The 13,889-nt window shown below is 34.4% G+C and overlaps 1 protein-coding gene across 1 annotated transcript; it reads left to right on the plus strand.

The window, feature by feature from the left end:
- Positions 1-6,956: 6,956 nt before the first annotated feature.
- Positions 6,957-12,764, plus strand: LOC131079829 (probable disease resistance protein At4g33300). Its single transcript, XM_059219649.1, has 4 exons — positions 6,957-8,162; positions 10,443-10,796; positions 10,870-11,081; positions 11,491-12,764. Exons 2-4 carry the CDS (start codon positions 10,501-10,503, stop codon positions 12,219-12,221), a joined length of 1,239 nt encoding a protein of 412 aa, XP_059075632.1. The 5' UTR covers positions 6,957-8,162; positions 10,443-10,500; the 3' UTR covers positions 12,222-12,764.
- Positions 12,765-13,889: the final 1,125 nt, after the last annotated feature.

Raw genomic sequence — 13,889 nt, forward strand, 5'->3', positions numbered from 1 at the left:
TTTAAATTTTTTAAATGATCTATCTTGTCTTTCAAGAATGTGACCCACATCATCCTTGAGTAGTCATTGGTAAATATAATAAAGTACTGATCTCCTTGAATACTCTTAGTCCAAATAGGTGAATATGAACCAAATCTAGCAAATGTTCAGCTGAGAAAGATTTTCTCTTAAAGTTTGAGGATGTCATTTTCCCTAACTGACATTCCTTGCATAAAACATACATTGGTTTGTCCAACTGTGGCAATCCTGTTACTGATTTTTACTTGTTGTCTCTTATAATGTTATCAAAATTCACATGGAAAAACCCCTAATGCCAAAGCCAGCTATCTTCTACTATTGCAATGAAACAATTGTTGACTTTAGAGTTTAAGCTAAAAATATTACCTCTGGTTTGTTTGCCTATTGCAATTAGTTCACCTTTTCTTCCAAAGATATTGCAAACTACATTCTTGAATTCTAACAAGTATAATTTTTCATTGAGTTAAGCAACACTTAAAAGATTGTGTTTCGAACCTTCAACCCAGTGGACATCATTTGCACTACTCTTACCATTTAGGGAAATGGATCCTTTGCCTTCCACCATGCAGGGAGAGTTATTCCCAAATCTAACAACACCTCCATCAAATTCATCTAGTGTTAGGAACTCACTCTGATCACCAGTCATGGTGTGAACAACCATTGTCAATAATCCAATCATCTAAGTTGTCGAAGTGAGAGTCCAATTACTTCTGATCTGATATGTCTTCTTTGATAGCAACAAAGACAGTGTCCTCATTTGTATCTACCTCGGATTCTTCATCTATAATACCTTCATCCATGCAATGATACAATTTATATTTCCTATTCTTTTAAACTCGCTATATTTCTCATTTTTCTCCTCATTATCTCCATTAGGACAGTTAACAACAATATGTCCTATCGGGTTACATGCAAAACATTTTAGTGGTAATTTACCTCTATACTTACCGGTATGTTTGGGTAACTGCTTGGCCAACAATGTTTCTAGTTCCACTAGGCTATCTTCATCATCTACCTCTCTGCTGGATGTAGATTCATGACTGTAACTTGATTCTCTTCTTTTCCTTACTAGTGGGGTTGAGACTGAGGCTTTAAATGCAGATTCTTACCTCTAAACACTTCCATCAAAACCATTTAATTTGAATGCAATCAGTTTACCAATGATAGAGTCAAGAGTTACGTTGGTCTTGTCAATAGATTTGAGTTCTTGAATGGCTGCAACTTTGATAGCGTAGACTGGTAGAAAGATTCTCAATACCTTGCTAACCACAATGGAATCCTCCACTATACCTCCAATACTTTTTATTTCTCCAATTATCTCCTTGATTCTCTAACCATATTGTTGAATGTTTTCACCTTCAACCACTCTCATATCATCAAATTTTCCTCTGAGACTCTCTTCCTTGGCTATCTTTACATGCTCATCACCACCATAGATTTCTTCCAATTTCTTTCAAAGTTCTCCTTTTGATCATCTATCAGAGCTCCACTAGGCAATTTACACTTAGTAACAACATGATCCCAATACTGACTTCCTAAGCTCTTGATGTAAATCTTAATCCTATCACTCCAAATTTTGTATTTATCTCTATTGAACTTCGAACCCTCTATGTTCATCAATTTTATCCTAGATCTCTAGTGGAGGATTTCAAATCCAAGCTAATGGATCACCTAGTTAGAGGATTTCAACAACAAACCTATTAGATCTTACCCTGTGACAAGAATTCAAATTGTTGTGATGGTTAGAGAACAGCAGGTTCTTTGATCGATTTGGAAGTAACACTTCCTTGTTGAATTAGATCCTTTACTGCTCCTATCTGCCTACACATCATTCTACAAATACACCTTCTAGTTCGACAATAATCACTTTCACACTTTCTCAAATTTTCCAATGACTCATTCAATCAATCCATTGACTTTATCAACAAATACATTAGATCGGCAACACAACACAAACTCTAAAATTATTGTAAAGATTACAAACACATCAGTTCAATCTTGACCGTCATATTACATTGCAACAACTTTACATTCTTCTAAGCATCTACAACCACTCCTGGATCATTGCATTTTGAATCTTCTAAGATAACACACATTTGTCTCTTCATACTATGACTTTGATCATTCACAAGATAAATGCTTATCTTTACATGCCAAAACCTTCTCGAAACTCATCATGTGCAATATGCTATTGTGGCATCTTCATCATTGATCATCATTCTATCATAAATCATCACAATCGATCTCCAAGATCCATTGGGTAGGGTTTTGTTTCTCAACTAGATAGGGTTACCAGTTGATCTTCACTACTTCATTACCAGTTGCTTTACTGCTTCATTACCAGTTTCTATTCACATTAATGACAACACTTCCTAATATACTTCTTCAATGCAATCTTCATGCAATGCCAACAGTGAAAGGCACATCCTTCCTAAAAAAATGTTAATGTTAACTATAAGGAGAACTTCAAATATTTCTAGGATAGATTGAAGAAGTTTCCTATCTCCAAAGGGGGTTCAAAATGGATGACTTGTTAGGAATATGGAAAGAGGTGGTGTTTTTGTTGATGGAATTTGTCACCCTTGATGGGTGGTTTAAGTACTTCCACTCCCAACTATTCCTCACGTCTAATTACTTAAGGTATGGCATTAAAATTAACTTTTCCTTCTTGATTTTCTTATAATTTTGACAATATGTTGTGGTTGCAAAATCTAGAGGTACCCTTCTATTGTACCAATGTTGCATTCTATGCTTTTATAATTTTCACCTAGGTTTCATCCCAACTAATGGCCCTACCATTAATCCGTTTGGTTTGGTCCTATGTGTTGAGTTACTGATCAATATATAGATTATGCAAAAGCTACCTTCAAGTCCCAAAGAATCCCACTCAGGTTAACCCTTCTAGGACTCCTAAATAAAAAAATACCTACCCCCTATTGGTAAATGCTTTGCTAAAAGGCTAGTAATTATTCAACAAGGTTCAGAGGAGACAACTTTTTCTTGGTCCACTAGGTCTGAATAGATTCCTAACAACTCTGTAAGAAATGATTCTTCCTCTCCCTCCTGACTCCCTTCATTATTCTCTTGTGAATGCTTTGATTAAGGAGTAATTTTCCATCTTTGTAGTAAAAGTGAATGAACTCTCTGAGGGGTTCAATAATCATGAACCTATCATTTGATGGCTTCTTGGATAATTCAAGGTGGAAAATATGATAATCAATAGACTTGAATCCCTCATTGAAGTAGACGCTAAAGCCTCAAGTTGGGATATGGATGAAAAGGACTAGATGTGTGGATGGTGGTAGGTAAATTTCTTGAAATGATTCAAAAGTGGGAAGGATTGGAGAAGACTATGAATTATTAGGTCTCCATGAAAATGAAAATGGACAATATGCTTGTGCAAAAAATGGAGATGACCAAAAAGAAGTCAGCTTCGCTCCAAGCCATATAAGACAAAATCATGAGGAGGCAAGCAAAAAAGTGTTGCCATTTGGAGTCTACCACCACTAGGCAAGAAGAATCTATGTGCAAGGTGAAGCTAACCCTAAATTCACTCAGCCATATCTTCTAGGAAACGTTCAAATAGGTAGCTCCCTTTTTACGAAAAAGGCAAAGAAATTAGCTAGGATAGGAAGCTAGTGTTTTCCTCTACCAAGTAGGCCATTGACTTGTGCCTTCCATGGGGGTGTCCCCTATTTTTTTTTTTTGGTATGTTGGTTCTACTAGATTGTTTTTTGGGTTTTGTTAGTTGTGTCAGATGCCTGCTAGTTTTTCTTCCTTTTTTGTTATAGGTATTTTGTTCTTGAGCCCTCACACCTCATGAGCCCATGTTTTTTGTGATTTTGTAAAGGTTTTGGACCTCTCCTAGTTTAATATATTCAGAACAACTCTAGAAAATTAATTTTGTCAATTTTGAATTTCATACAAATAGAAACAATCCAACCTCCCATGTTTGGAATCTGCGAGCAAAATAATATGGTGGCCAATACATAGTAGTTGAATATTTTGATTATAAATTTTGAATCATAACTTGGGTTTTCATCTTCCTCTATGTAATTTCTAAATAAAATGTTAGAATATAAATTGGTTTTTCTCAAAATTTGATTACCCAAATCTTCATATTGTGAATCAACGCGTGCATTATAAATCTGACCTTATGTATAATTTTTACTTGTGAAATGCATAATTAAATTAATTGACTAATGACTCACTCAATCTGTTTTGTTGAAAACTCTAATGAATGCTCTTCTTTTAGGATTCATGATATTGAATAATACATTGCATAAATCATTAGATTGGAAGGGTAAAGTTCTCATATTGCTCAACTCCTTTGGTCAAACTGATTAATGATTACATTATTTAGCAAGGAAAATATCGTAAAATAATTTGATGTAGAATAAGATTACTTTTAGTTCTTTAAAGGGAAGTGTTCTTAGAGTTATTAACTCCTAAATGTATAGGAGTTTTTAAATATGATTTGGATACAATGAACACACATTGAATGTCTTTAGCACCAATAGTGACTAATTATACAAATATTTAAATCAAAGAAACTTAAAATGTCAAGTGAATTAGATGGTTTTCAACAAAGGTTTAATTTAATTTTTTGAATTTTAGACCAATTTTCGGTGATGCTAGATTGAAATTGTAAATGTTGCAATATTAAATTAGGAGAACAAATTGCTAACATTAAGGTCATAAAGTAATATATTAGAATGAAGACAATGATTAATAAAATAAATATCAAATGTATAACAACATATGTGGATATCGATGACATATAATTTAATATATGGAAATGTGTCTAACTGGGCATGGGTGAGGGATAAAAACGTGAGCCCAACATCACACAATAATGTGTCATCTATCTATCTCTAATGGTATTAGGTCATTCCATTAAATGGACCCAAAATTAAATAAAAATTGGTATGAGTATACAAATTTATTTATTAGAATTTTATTTATAATCAAAATAATAATAAAAAATATTTTTAACATTACTGAATGATTTTAAATATAAAAATATGTTTAATGCTATGAGATTTCCACAATCCATGTTATATTCTTTTGTAATTTTATGGATTCGATAGTGTGTATAGTTTTCCCATCATGATGGAAAAAAAATACATACAATCAAACCCAGAAAATTTCAAAAGAATAAAAATATATTTTTCAAATTACGATACATAATTTTTAAATAACATCTCTATTTCCAAGTGTTGGAAATTTTAGTTTTCCATAAAAGATGCTTTTTTATAAATTATAAAATTTAGAAAAATGATTTTTCTTATAGTGTATTTTAATAAAACAAACTTTTAAAAATTGATTTTCATTAAAGAATTTTTGTATAGATGCTTGAAAATCCTAAATATTAGAGACAAGGTTGAGATTATGCTGTAAACTACTTTAATAAATAGATATTCTTAATGTTTGACATAATATATACAGCTCATTTCATAACTCAACTTAAACAATATCCACTTCAACCTAATCTCAACAAAATCAACAATTAAAATATTAAAAATAAATATTAATAATTATTATTATTATTATTATTATTTAAAAAAAAAAGCCCTCGAAAATGAGCAGGAAAGTAAGATGGTCCGAAAAACGTGGCTTGAACATGATTGTCCTTGAGATTCGGTTCTTCCTTCGTATCTTCCTTCTACTTTCATCACAGACTCATGGAAACTAACGCGAATATTTCAGAACGCGTCATTTATGTCTATAAAGAAAAGCCAATTCTAATCAACCTGGAAAGACAACGGATTTTGCCCCTTGAAGCAGTATAAGAATATTGAGTCGCAAGTCCTAAATTACATAATAAATTATCTGTTTATAGAAAGTTCAACAAATGGCTTTGATTAATTTTATCGATAGTCATGAAATGGTAGACGATTCCGCGTATGTTGTTTCTGGAAAATCTCAGTTTTACGTGGGACTGGACAAATGTATTGGAGATTTGAGGGGACTGTTATTCCAGAGCGAGGTGTCAGTTGTTGGGTTGCAATGCATGGGAGGCGGTGGAAAAACTACTCTGGCGTTGGCTCTCTTGAATGATCCTCAAATCAAAGGTAAATCTCTATAATGGTTCCCTGATTTAGATTTTATTAGATCTGTTGGTGCAACTGCATGCTAAGATCCTTTGTCTAAAACAAATTTGTTTCTAATGGATAGCAGGGCACTTTCGCGATAATGTGATTTTCATAACCGTCTCGCAGTCCCCAAACCTGAAGGGAATTTTAGAGACTATGTGGGAGAAGATTTCTGGAAAGAAGAGACCAGAGTTTCAGAATTTGAAAGATGGACAGATGAAGGTGCAACAATTGATTTTGAGTCAACCCAAACCAACTCTGGTGATTTTGGATGATGTGTGGTCCAGACAAAATTTTGAAGATTCATTGTTTGAAGGACCTGGATACAAAACTCTTGTAACCACCAGAGACAATTCCACTATCCCCACAACCCCGACTACTCAACTGTATCAGTTGCCATTGTTGTGCCCAGAGAATGCGCTGTCACTTTTCTGTTTCTGGGGTTTTGGACAGCCATCAATCCCAGGCACTATAAATGCAAATATAGTGAACGAGGTACGATATTATTTTTTACATTATTTGTAGTATCGTGCTTTGAACGATTATCCTAACTTTTTATTCTCTAATACTGTAATCTTTTATCCTTATTCTCCAATCTTATCATTATCTTTTTGGAATATATGGCACTCGAAAATGTAAGAAGATAAATTAATTATGGTCAAGCCACTGTCGGCACAGACCAACCGTCCCCTGACGCTGTCTCCAGCCGACCAAGAGCCGACCTCAGTCGTCCCTGTTTTACGTGCTAGTTTATCTCACCGGCCTACTATAAATTTCTCAGTTAACTTTTATGCTACATTGGATTTAGCATTTATTATGTTTTTGCCTATATATTGAATTGAATTGAAATGTCTTATCAGAGCTCATGTTTGAGCTTCTCCGATCCCACATGAGGTGCCCAGTGTTTCCTGGGTAGGCTGTTCTGCTGCATGTAGCTCAGAGTGAGTTGTGTCTTTGTAGTCTGTATTGTCTGCAAAGGATTAAAGTCGATTGATGTAGAAAGCTGAAATGTCTCGAGTTGAATGAATGTAAAATGCTAGTTGAACTGAACATTTCTGGGTGTCCCGTGCTTGAAAGTTAGTAGTGTCTTCGTAGCTTGTCCTATCTGGAGAAGTTTACAGTTGAAAAGTTGAAGAAGATGCTTGAAACGATGAGTGCTGCAGATGAAAAGCCACCTCAGTTTTGTTGAGCAGCCTAAATGAAGAAACGAGATCATCCATTGTACAGAAAGGTAGTTGCCTGAAGAATTGCTTGTTCATCAGATCCAAATACTACCTCTTCTCAAATCGTTTGGAGATCTCAAATCCAAGTTGGTAAAGTTTTTTGTATTGCTTTTTGGGCACGTTTGAAGTTTTTCTCATCTGTCCTGTCACATTTGATGTTGGAGGAGGTAAGCTGTCAAGAGTTGCTCGTCAAGTCGCAGAGTTCAGCCCGACTCTTCTGCCCAACGGTACGGGATAAAAGTGCGGCCAGTTCGGCTGCCAGCTAGTAAACCAACATTGACGCTAGCAAAGTGAGAGAAGCCGCAGAGATTTTTGTTCTTTGTGGTAGAGCTTGAAATAAAAAAGAAAGAGTGAGACCGTTGAAAAAAATTGTGCACAGAGGAATCCCCTGTTGAGAATAAGAGATTTGTGGGAATAATAGAGAAGGTTTGGAGTGCATGAGGAGATTGATTGCCTGCCTGGAATTATAGTGTGGGTTTTTGGGGAAGGAGATACCCAACTTGAGATTACAGTGTGGGTGTTGTAGAAAAGGAATTTTTTAGAAGCCCACTAGGGAATGGCAGTGTGGCTGTTGTAGTTAAAACCTGTTCTCAGTTACATACTTTGGAAGAGGTTCGCAGCTTCAAAGTTTGTGGTGACTGTGTAGTTCTTGTAGAGTTGTGATGATTGTGTAGTTCTTGTAGAGTTGTGGTCATTGGACTGTTGTGAAGACTGCAAAGAGTTTAAAGTCATAAAAGATTTGGAGTTACTTATTTGAAGAAGCTATTGAAGTATTTTGTCACTGTTAAAGTCACCCTCTTGAAGAAAGAAGAGCACGGATGTATAGGTACGTGTAGCCATAAGAAAATCTGGTGACAACTATTGGCTGTAAATTTTTTCGTTTAAATTTGGCATACAGGCTTGGTTGGTGACAACTATTGGCTGTAAATTTTTTGGTTTAAATTTGGCATATCGGATTGGTTTGTGAACTAATCGTATGAGTGTGTAAGGTTATAGATATTAAATGCAGAGTTAGCATCAGGTGCAAAGTGTAAGAAAATCTGGTGACAACTACTTGCTGTAAGATTTTTCTATTTTTACTTTTTGGCTTAGGTGTGGCATATAAGCTTGCTCTGTGAACTAATTATATGAGTGTCTAAGGTAATAGATTTCAAATGTAGAGTTAGCATCAGGTGCAAAGTGTTTGCGTCAGAGGTGAGAGAAGATATCTATCTATATGTGAAGGAGATTTTATTGTCAAAAAGTGGTTCTGTAAAATATATTGTTGGTAGTTGAAAAGATCCTTCATAATATGGTGAGAGAAGATATCTATCTATATGTGAAGGAGATTTTATTGTCAAAAGTGGTTCTGTAAAATATATTGTTGGTAGTTGAAAAGATCCTTCATAATATGGAGATGTAAATGGACATAGTTAATGAACTTGTTTTTTGGGCAAGTGTATTGAGTGCAAGTTGCTTTTGTTGAAAGACAAAATTGAAATATGTTTTGTATCTATATTATTGTTGGGGATGCATGATTAGTTGTACCCAATACCCTAGTTTTCTTGTTTTTTGGGCAAATGTATTGCGTGCAAGTTGCTTTTGTTGAAAGACAAAATTGAAATATGTTTTGTACCTATATTATTGCTGGGGATGCATGATCAGTTGTACCCAATACCCTAGTTTTCTTGCTTTTTGAGCAAATGTATTAAGTGCAAGTTGCTTTTGTTGAAAGACAAAATTGAAATATGTTTTGTACCTATATTATTGTTGGGGATGCATGATCAGTTGTACCCAATACCCTAGTTTTCTTGTTTTTTGGGCAAATGTATTGAGTGCAAGTTGCTTTTGTTGAAAGACAAAATTGAAATATGTTTTGTGCCTATATTATTGTTTGGGATGCATGATCAGTTGTACCCAATACCCTAGTTTTCTTGGTTTAATAGATTGATGAAAAATGTATGTGAAAATGATAACTATAGAACTAGCCTTTTTATATGGACTCAATAATCAATTTTTATACAAATACAAAAGCGTAAGCATAAAAGCCCATGAATAAAGCCCAAAATGATGATTAAGTTTCTCCATCATGATGATTGTTTTTGGTCAGCCAAAACCCTTTGAGTGCAAAGTTTATGGTCAGTTAGAAACCATTTGGGTAAAGAGTTTGTGATCAGCTAAAAACCATTCGAAAAATTTGTTGTATTTGTGATTAGCCAAAACCACTTCTAGATAAGATTTGTGGCTAGCCAAAATCATTTGAGTGCGGAGTTTTGTGATCAGCTTGAAACTACTTTAGAATTGTATTGGTTGGGGTAAGAAGTAAAAATTCCTCTTTATTTTTGATAAGGGCAAATCTGTAGCACACTAAATCCCATTTAAACAAAATTGACGAGTGATTGTAAATGGGCACCTTAGAAGACTTTAGATCAAGAAACATCTTTTTAGATTTTGAAGGATATCTGAAATAATTAGATAATTAATTATGATCGAGCCACTATTGGTACATACCGACCGTCGCCTCACGTTGTCTCCAGCCGACCAAGAGCCGACCCCGATCATCCATGGTATTCACGTTGATCCTTATCTCACCTATAATTATTTGATGTGAATAGAAATGTAATCTAAGCTTCTCTTGTGATTTCTTTTCAGAAAAGCCATTCCGAATATATGGCAATACAACTTTTATCTAATTATAATGCAAGAAGCATTTATTGAAAGTGGAAAAGCATCGAGGAAAAGAAAACAAATAGTGCTGGATGGATGTTTCGTGGGGAATGTGATTTACTCAACAATCAGCAAATGTTTAAGATTAAAATACTTAATTATGCACAATGAATTATCAATTTAAAATATGGTTCTTCCACGTAACTAAATAAGTAGATCTAATATTATATAAAATTACTATAAAATTCTAGAAAATTCTTAAGTTAAGTAGTTTTTCTCGCAATATTATGGATTATATTACATGCAAGAATTTTATTATATATAGAACTAATTATACAATTGTGGAAACTTCTGAAGTTGAAATTAGGTTTTTCCGCAATACTATGTCTTATATTAAACGTTCTTCTTGCAGTGTAGCTGATCTTTTTATGATTTTTTTTCTACCTTTCTGGGATTACAGGTGCAAGCAGAATGTGGCGGCCTACCACTTGCTCTAAAGGTGATCGGCAGCTCTTTGCATGGGGAACCACATGAGGTTTGGGAGAGGGCAAAGAACAAGATTTCTAAGGGAGAGTGCATCAGATTATCACAGAAATGGGTTAATTAGACTGTTGGAGATCAGTATCGATTACTTAGATGACGTAGCAAAAGAATGCTTCTTAGACTTAGCTTTATTTCCAGAGGACATAAAAATCTGTGCCGATTCACTATTGGACATATGGGTTTATGTTCGGAAGTTAAAGTGGCATGACGCTCTTTCCATCTTATCAGATCTTGCAAGCAGAAATCTCTTGAACTTGACTAGCACGCCAAGGTATTTGCCTTTCTCATATTGGGTTTTTTCTTCTAATGTTTAAATTATAAGCTGACGTAGAAGCACTTATCAGGAGAAAGGTTTCAATTTCAAATGGAAAAGACTCGGAGCTGTACTTTTCTCAGCATAGTGTAGTGCGTGAATTAGCCCTCCATTTGGGATCCCGAGACGGTGTAGTCCACAGGAAGAGGTTCCTGATGGATGGGAAGGAGCATAGTTTGCCAGGAAAATGGGAGTTGCTTAATTATAATGCATGCAATGTTCAAGTGTTCTCCATTCACACAGGTATGTCAATTCAAATAATTTCTTCATAATTTAGTTGCAACCAATAATTTTAGGAATAATTTTAATATTAACATCATTGCTCTCGGCAACTTAGATGCCATATGTATCAAGCTGTTTCCATTTGACATGAAAATCAAGTAGCATGATTTAATATTCTTGTCACTCACTTATGGTGTCGACTACACAGTCTATGGAAACTATAGGAAATATTTGTTGTCGCTTTAGTCATTCTTTAGAATTGTAAGACACTAGTGCTCTCAATCGCAGTGTAACATTAAGCACTCATTTCCACTTGCTTTTCTGCTGTATTGAGCTTATAGAATGGTGATAATTAAACCCAAATAACTAACATTCATAACCAACATGGTCAATGATCTAAATTGATTTCAATTCTGATTTATTCATGCAGGCCCTATGGAGGCAAATCATTGGTTTGAGATAAATTTGCCGGAGACAGAGGCTCTGCTGTTATTCTTTACTTCAACTGAATACTCTCTTCCCCCATTTCTGAAATCTATGAACAATCTAAAATTTCTAATGGTATTGAATTATGGGACAAAGAGGGCAACTATAAAAGGTTTAGATGTTATATCTTCACTCACTCAACTCAAGTGTGTCCGCTTGGAGAGGTTGACTGCACCGCTTGTTCAAAAACAAAGGAAAGAACTATCAAACTTAGAGAAGTTATCTTTAAGCTTATGCGAAGGATTTCAATATGCATCCACATTCACAATTACAAAGCTGCGGGACTTTAACATTGATCACTCCAGCAACTTGGAGGAGGTGCCAATTAGTTTCTGTTATATGCCTTCTGTTAAGATGTGGTCTATTAGCAACTGCCACCTGGTTCAGAAGTTACCTTATGAGCTTGGGAATATGAACTCTCTCAGAATGCTGAGGTTATCAGCGTTACCGGGCCTAAAAGAGCTTCCACCATCGATTGGAAAACTTCGGCTGTTGGAATGTCTAGACATCTCATTCTGCGAAGGAATCAGAGAACTTCCAGAGGAAATAGGGCAACTAAAGCGATTGAGTGAGTTTGATATGAGGGAATGTTCTCGTTTGAACAGGTTACCAAGAGCTGTTTGTGAACTGAGTGCCCTCAAGCTGGTTATCTGTGATGAGAAGATTGGGAAGTAGTGGTTACGAGCAAAGAACATTTCGCTTCCAGAAGTTACAGTTGAAATTGTGGAAACCCAGTTTAGTCTGGATTGGCTTGATGATTGATATCTTTTCTTACCTCCAATAAACTTGACAAGCACCATCCAATAAAAGCTCCTCTATATTTGCAGCCTATAGTTATGATCAATTGTCGCCATCTTTTCAGTACTGTAAGCACTCTTTACTATTTTAGGCATCCGAAAGCACCTTCTCATTTTGTATTAAGCCATGAAAAAGGTGTCTTGTAAATTTCTAGCAGGTGTTACATCTGTTTCAGTCGGTTAGACTGTCTACAGATAATACGAATGCAAAGTATATTAATCCAAATAAACGTTTTCAGTCTATGCTATTGGCAAAAATCTGGAGCAAGATACAATTTTTATGAGATACATATAAAGTGGCACAAGAGAAGGAAGGGATAAGGAACGCCATCCTATGTTGTAAAACAACAGTAGAAAGCTTAACTTTTTCAAGCAAATGAAAATGAAAAGTCTCAATGTGAATGTACATGTAAGCGTTTTATCCACGACTAATAAAGGTAAAGCTTTTGACCCACGAGTAGTAAAGCTAATCGATGTACAAATTCTAAATAATCAAAGATAACTATGTCTGAGTAGAAATTAAATAAATACGTAAAATTAATTAATAATAAAGAATATGTAATAATATTAAGAAATGAAATAGTATAGTCTTTATATTTTTATAGGTGGCTAATAAGTGGAGCATTTATATTCCCTCTGAAATCAAAATGCATTCAAGTAATACAAATTTTTTTAGAGGATTTAGAAGCTTAAGTGAGAATTAATAACATAGGAGTTAGCAATAGAATTTTTATATGCTACTAGTTGTGTATCACCTTGCTAAATATTGATCTATTAATCCTTATTTGATGCTTGAGTCAGACACTTCCTCAAATGTATAGCATCAATCTCTCTTATAAATGAACTAACCTAGGAACAAATTTGAGAAATGTTGATATCTTATTTGTCATGTTGATACAATCCTTGTTAACCTAGTCACCTTTGTAGATAAGGAAGTGAACCATAATGCTTGTTTAGGAGCTAACAATCATAAAGGTAGTAGAGAAAACCACGTAAAAATGGTGAATACCAATTCTAGAGATGCTACTATCTATAATTACTTCCAAACTACTAAGAATTGTCTTCTTCATTATTTAGAAATATTACTAGATAAAAATGAGTACCTACTAGAAAATGGTACTATCCTAGATACAATATTACTACTATGTATCAATAAAGTGGTGTGAATTTCATACCAATAGTATTTTCCCTTATTTTTTGAAAATATTTCAAGTAGATTATCCTAATTACAATAATTAATCTGCAAATGTCTTATTATTACATAAATTTATCCTATGATGAGAGACATATTAATCCCTTTGATCATTAAGGATAGTCACATAGACTACCTACAATTCTAAGATTCCACCAACTTCATTATATGTACTCAATAAAATTAATTAAATGTTGCAATTTATTTTGCAATCCTAATTCATTTTCATTTATTTCCATGATGCTTGGAAGGTGTATATTTTGTCAATCCAATGCATATTGTTTCCTAATGCTTGCATCTTAGTGCATGTTCTTGCATGTTGTGCATGTCAACTATTAGGTGTAATGGGGCATA

This window comes from Cryptomeria japonica, chromosome 4, assembly GCF_030272615.1.
Source record: "Cryptomeria japonica chromosome 4, Sugi_1.0, whole genome shotgun sequence".
In the NCBI taxonomy this organism is placed as follows: Eukaryota; Viridiplantae; Streptophyta; class Pinopsida; order Cupressales; family Cupressaceae; genus Cryptomeria; species Cryptomeria japonica.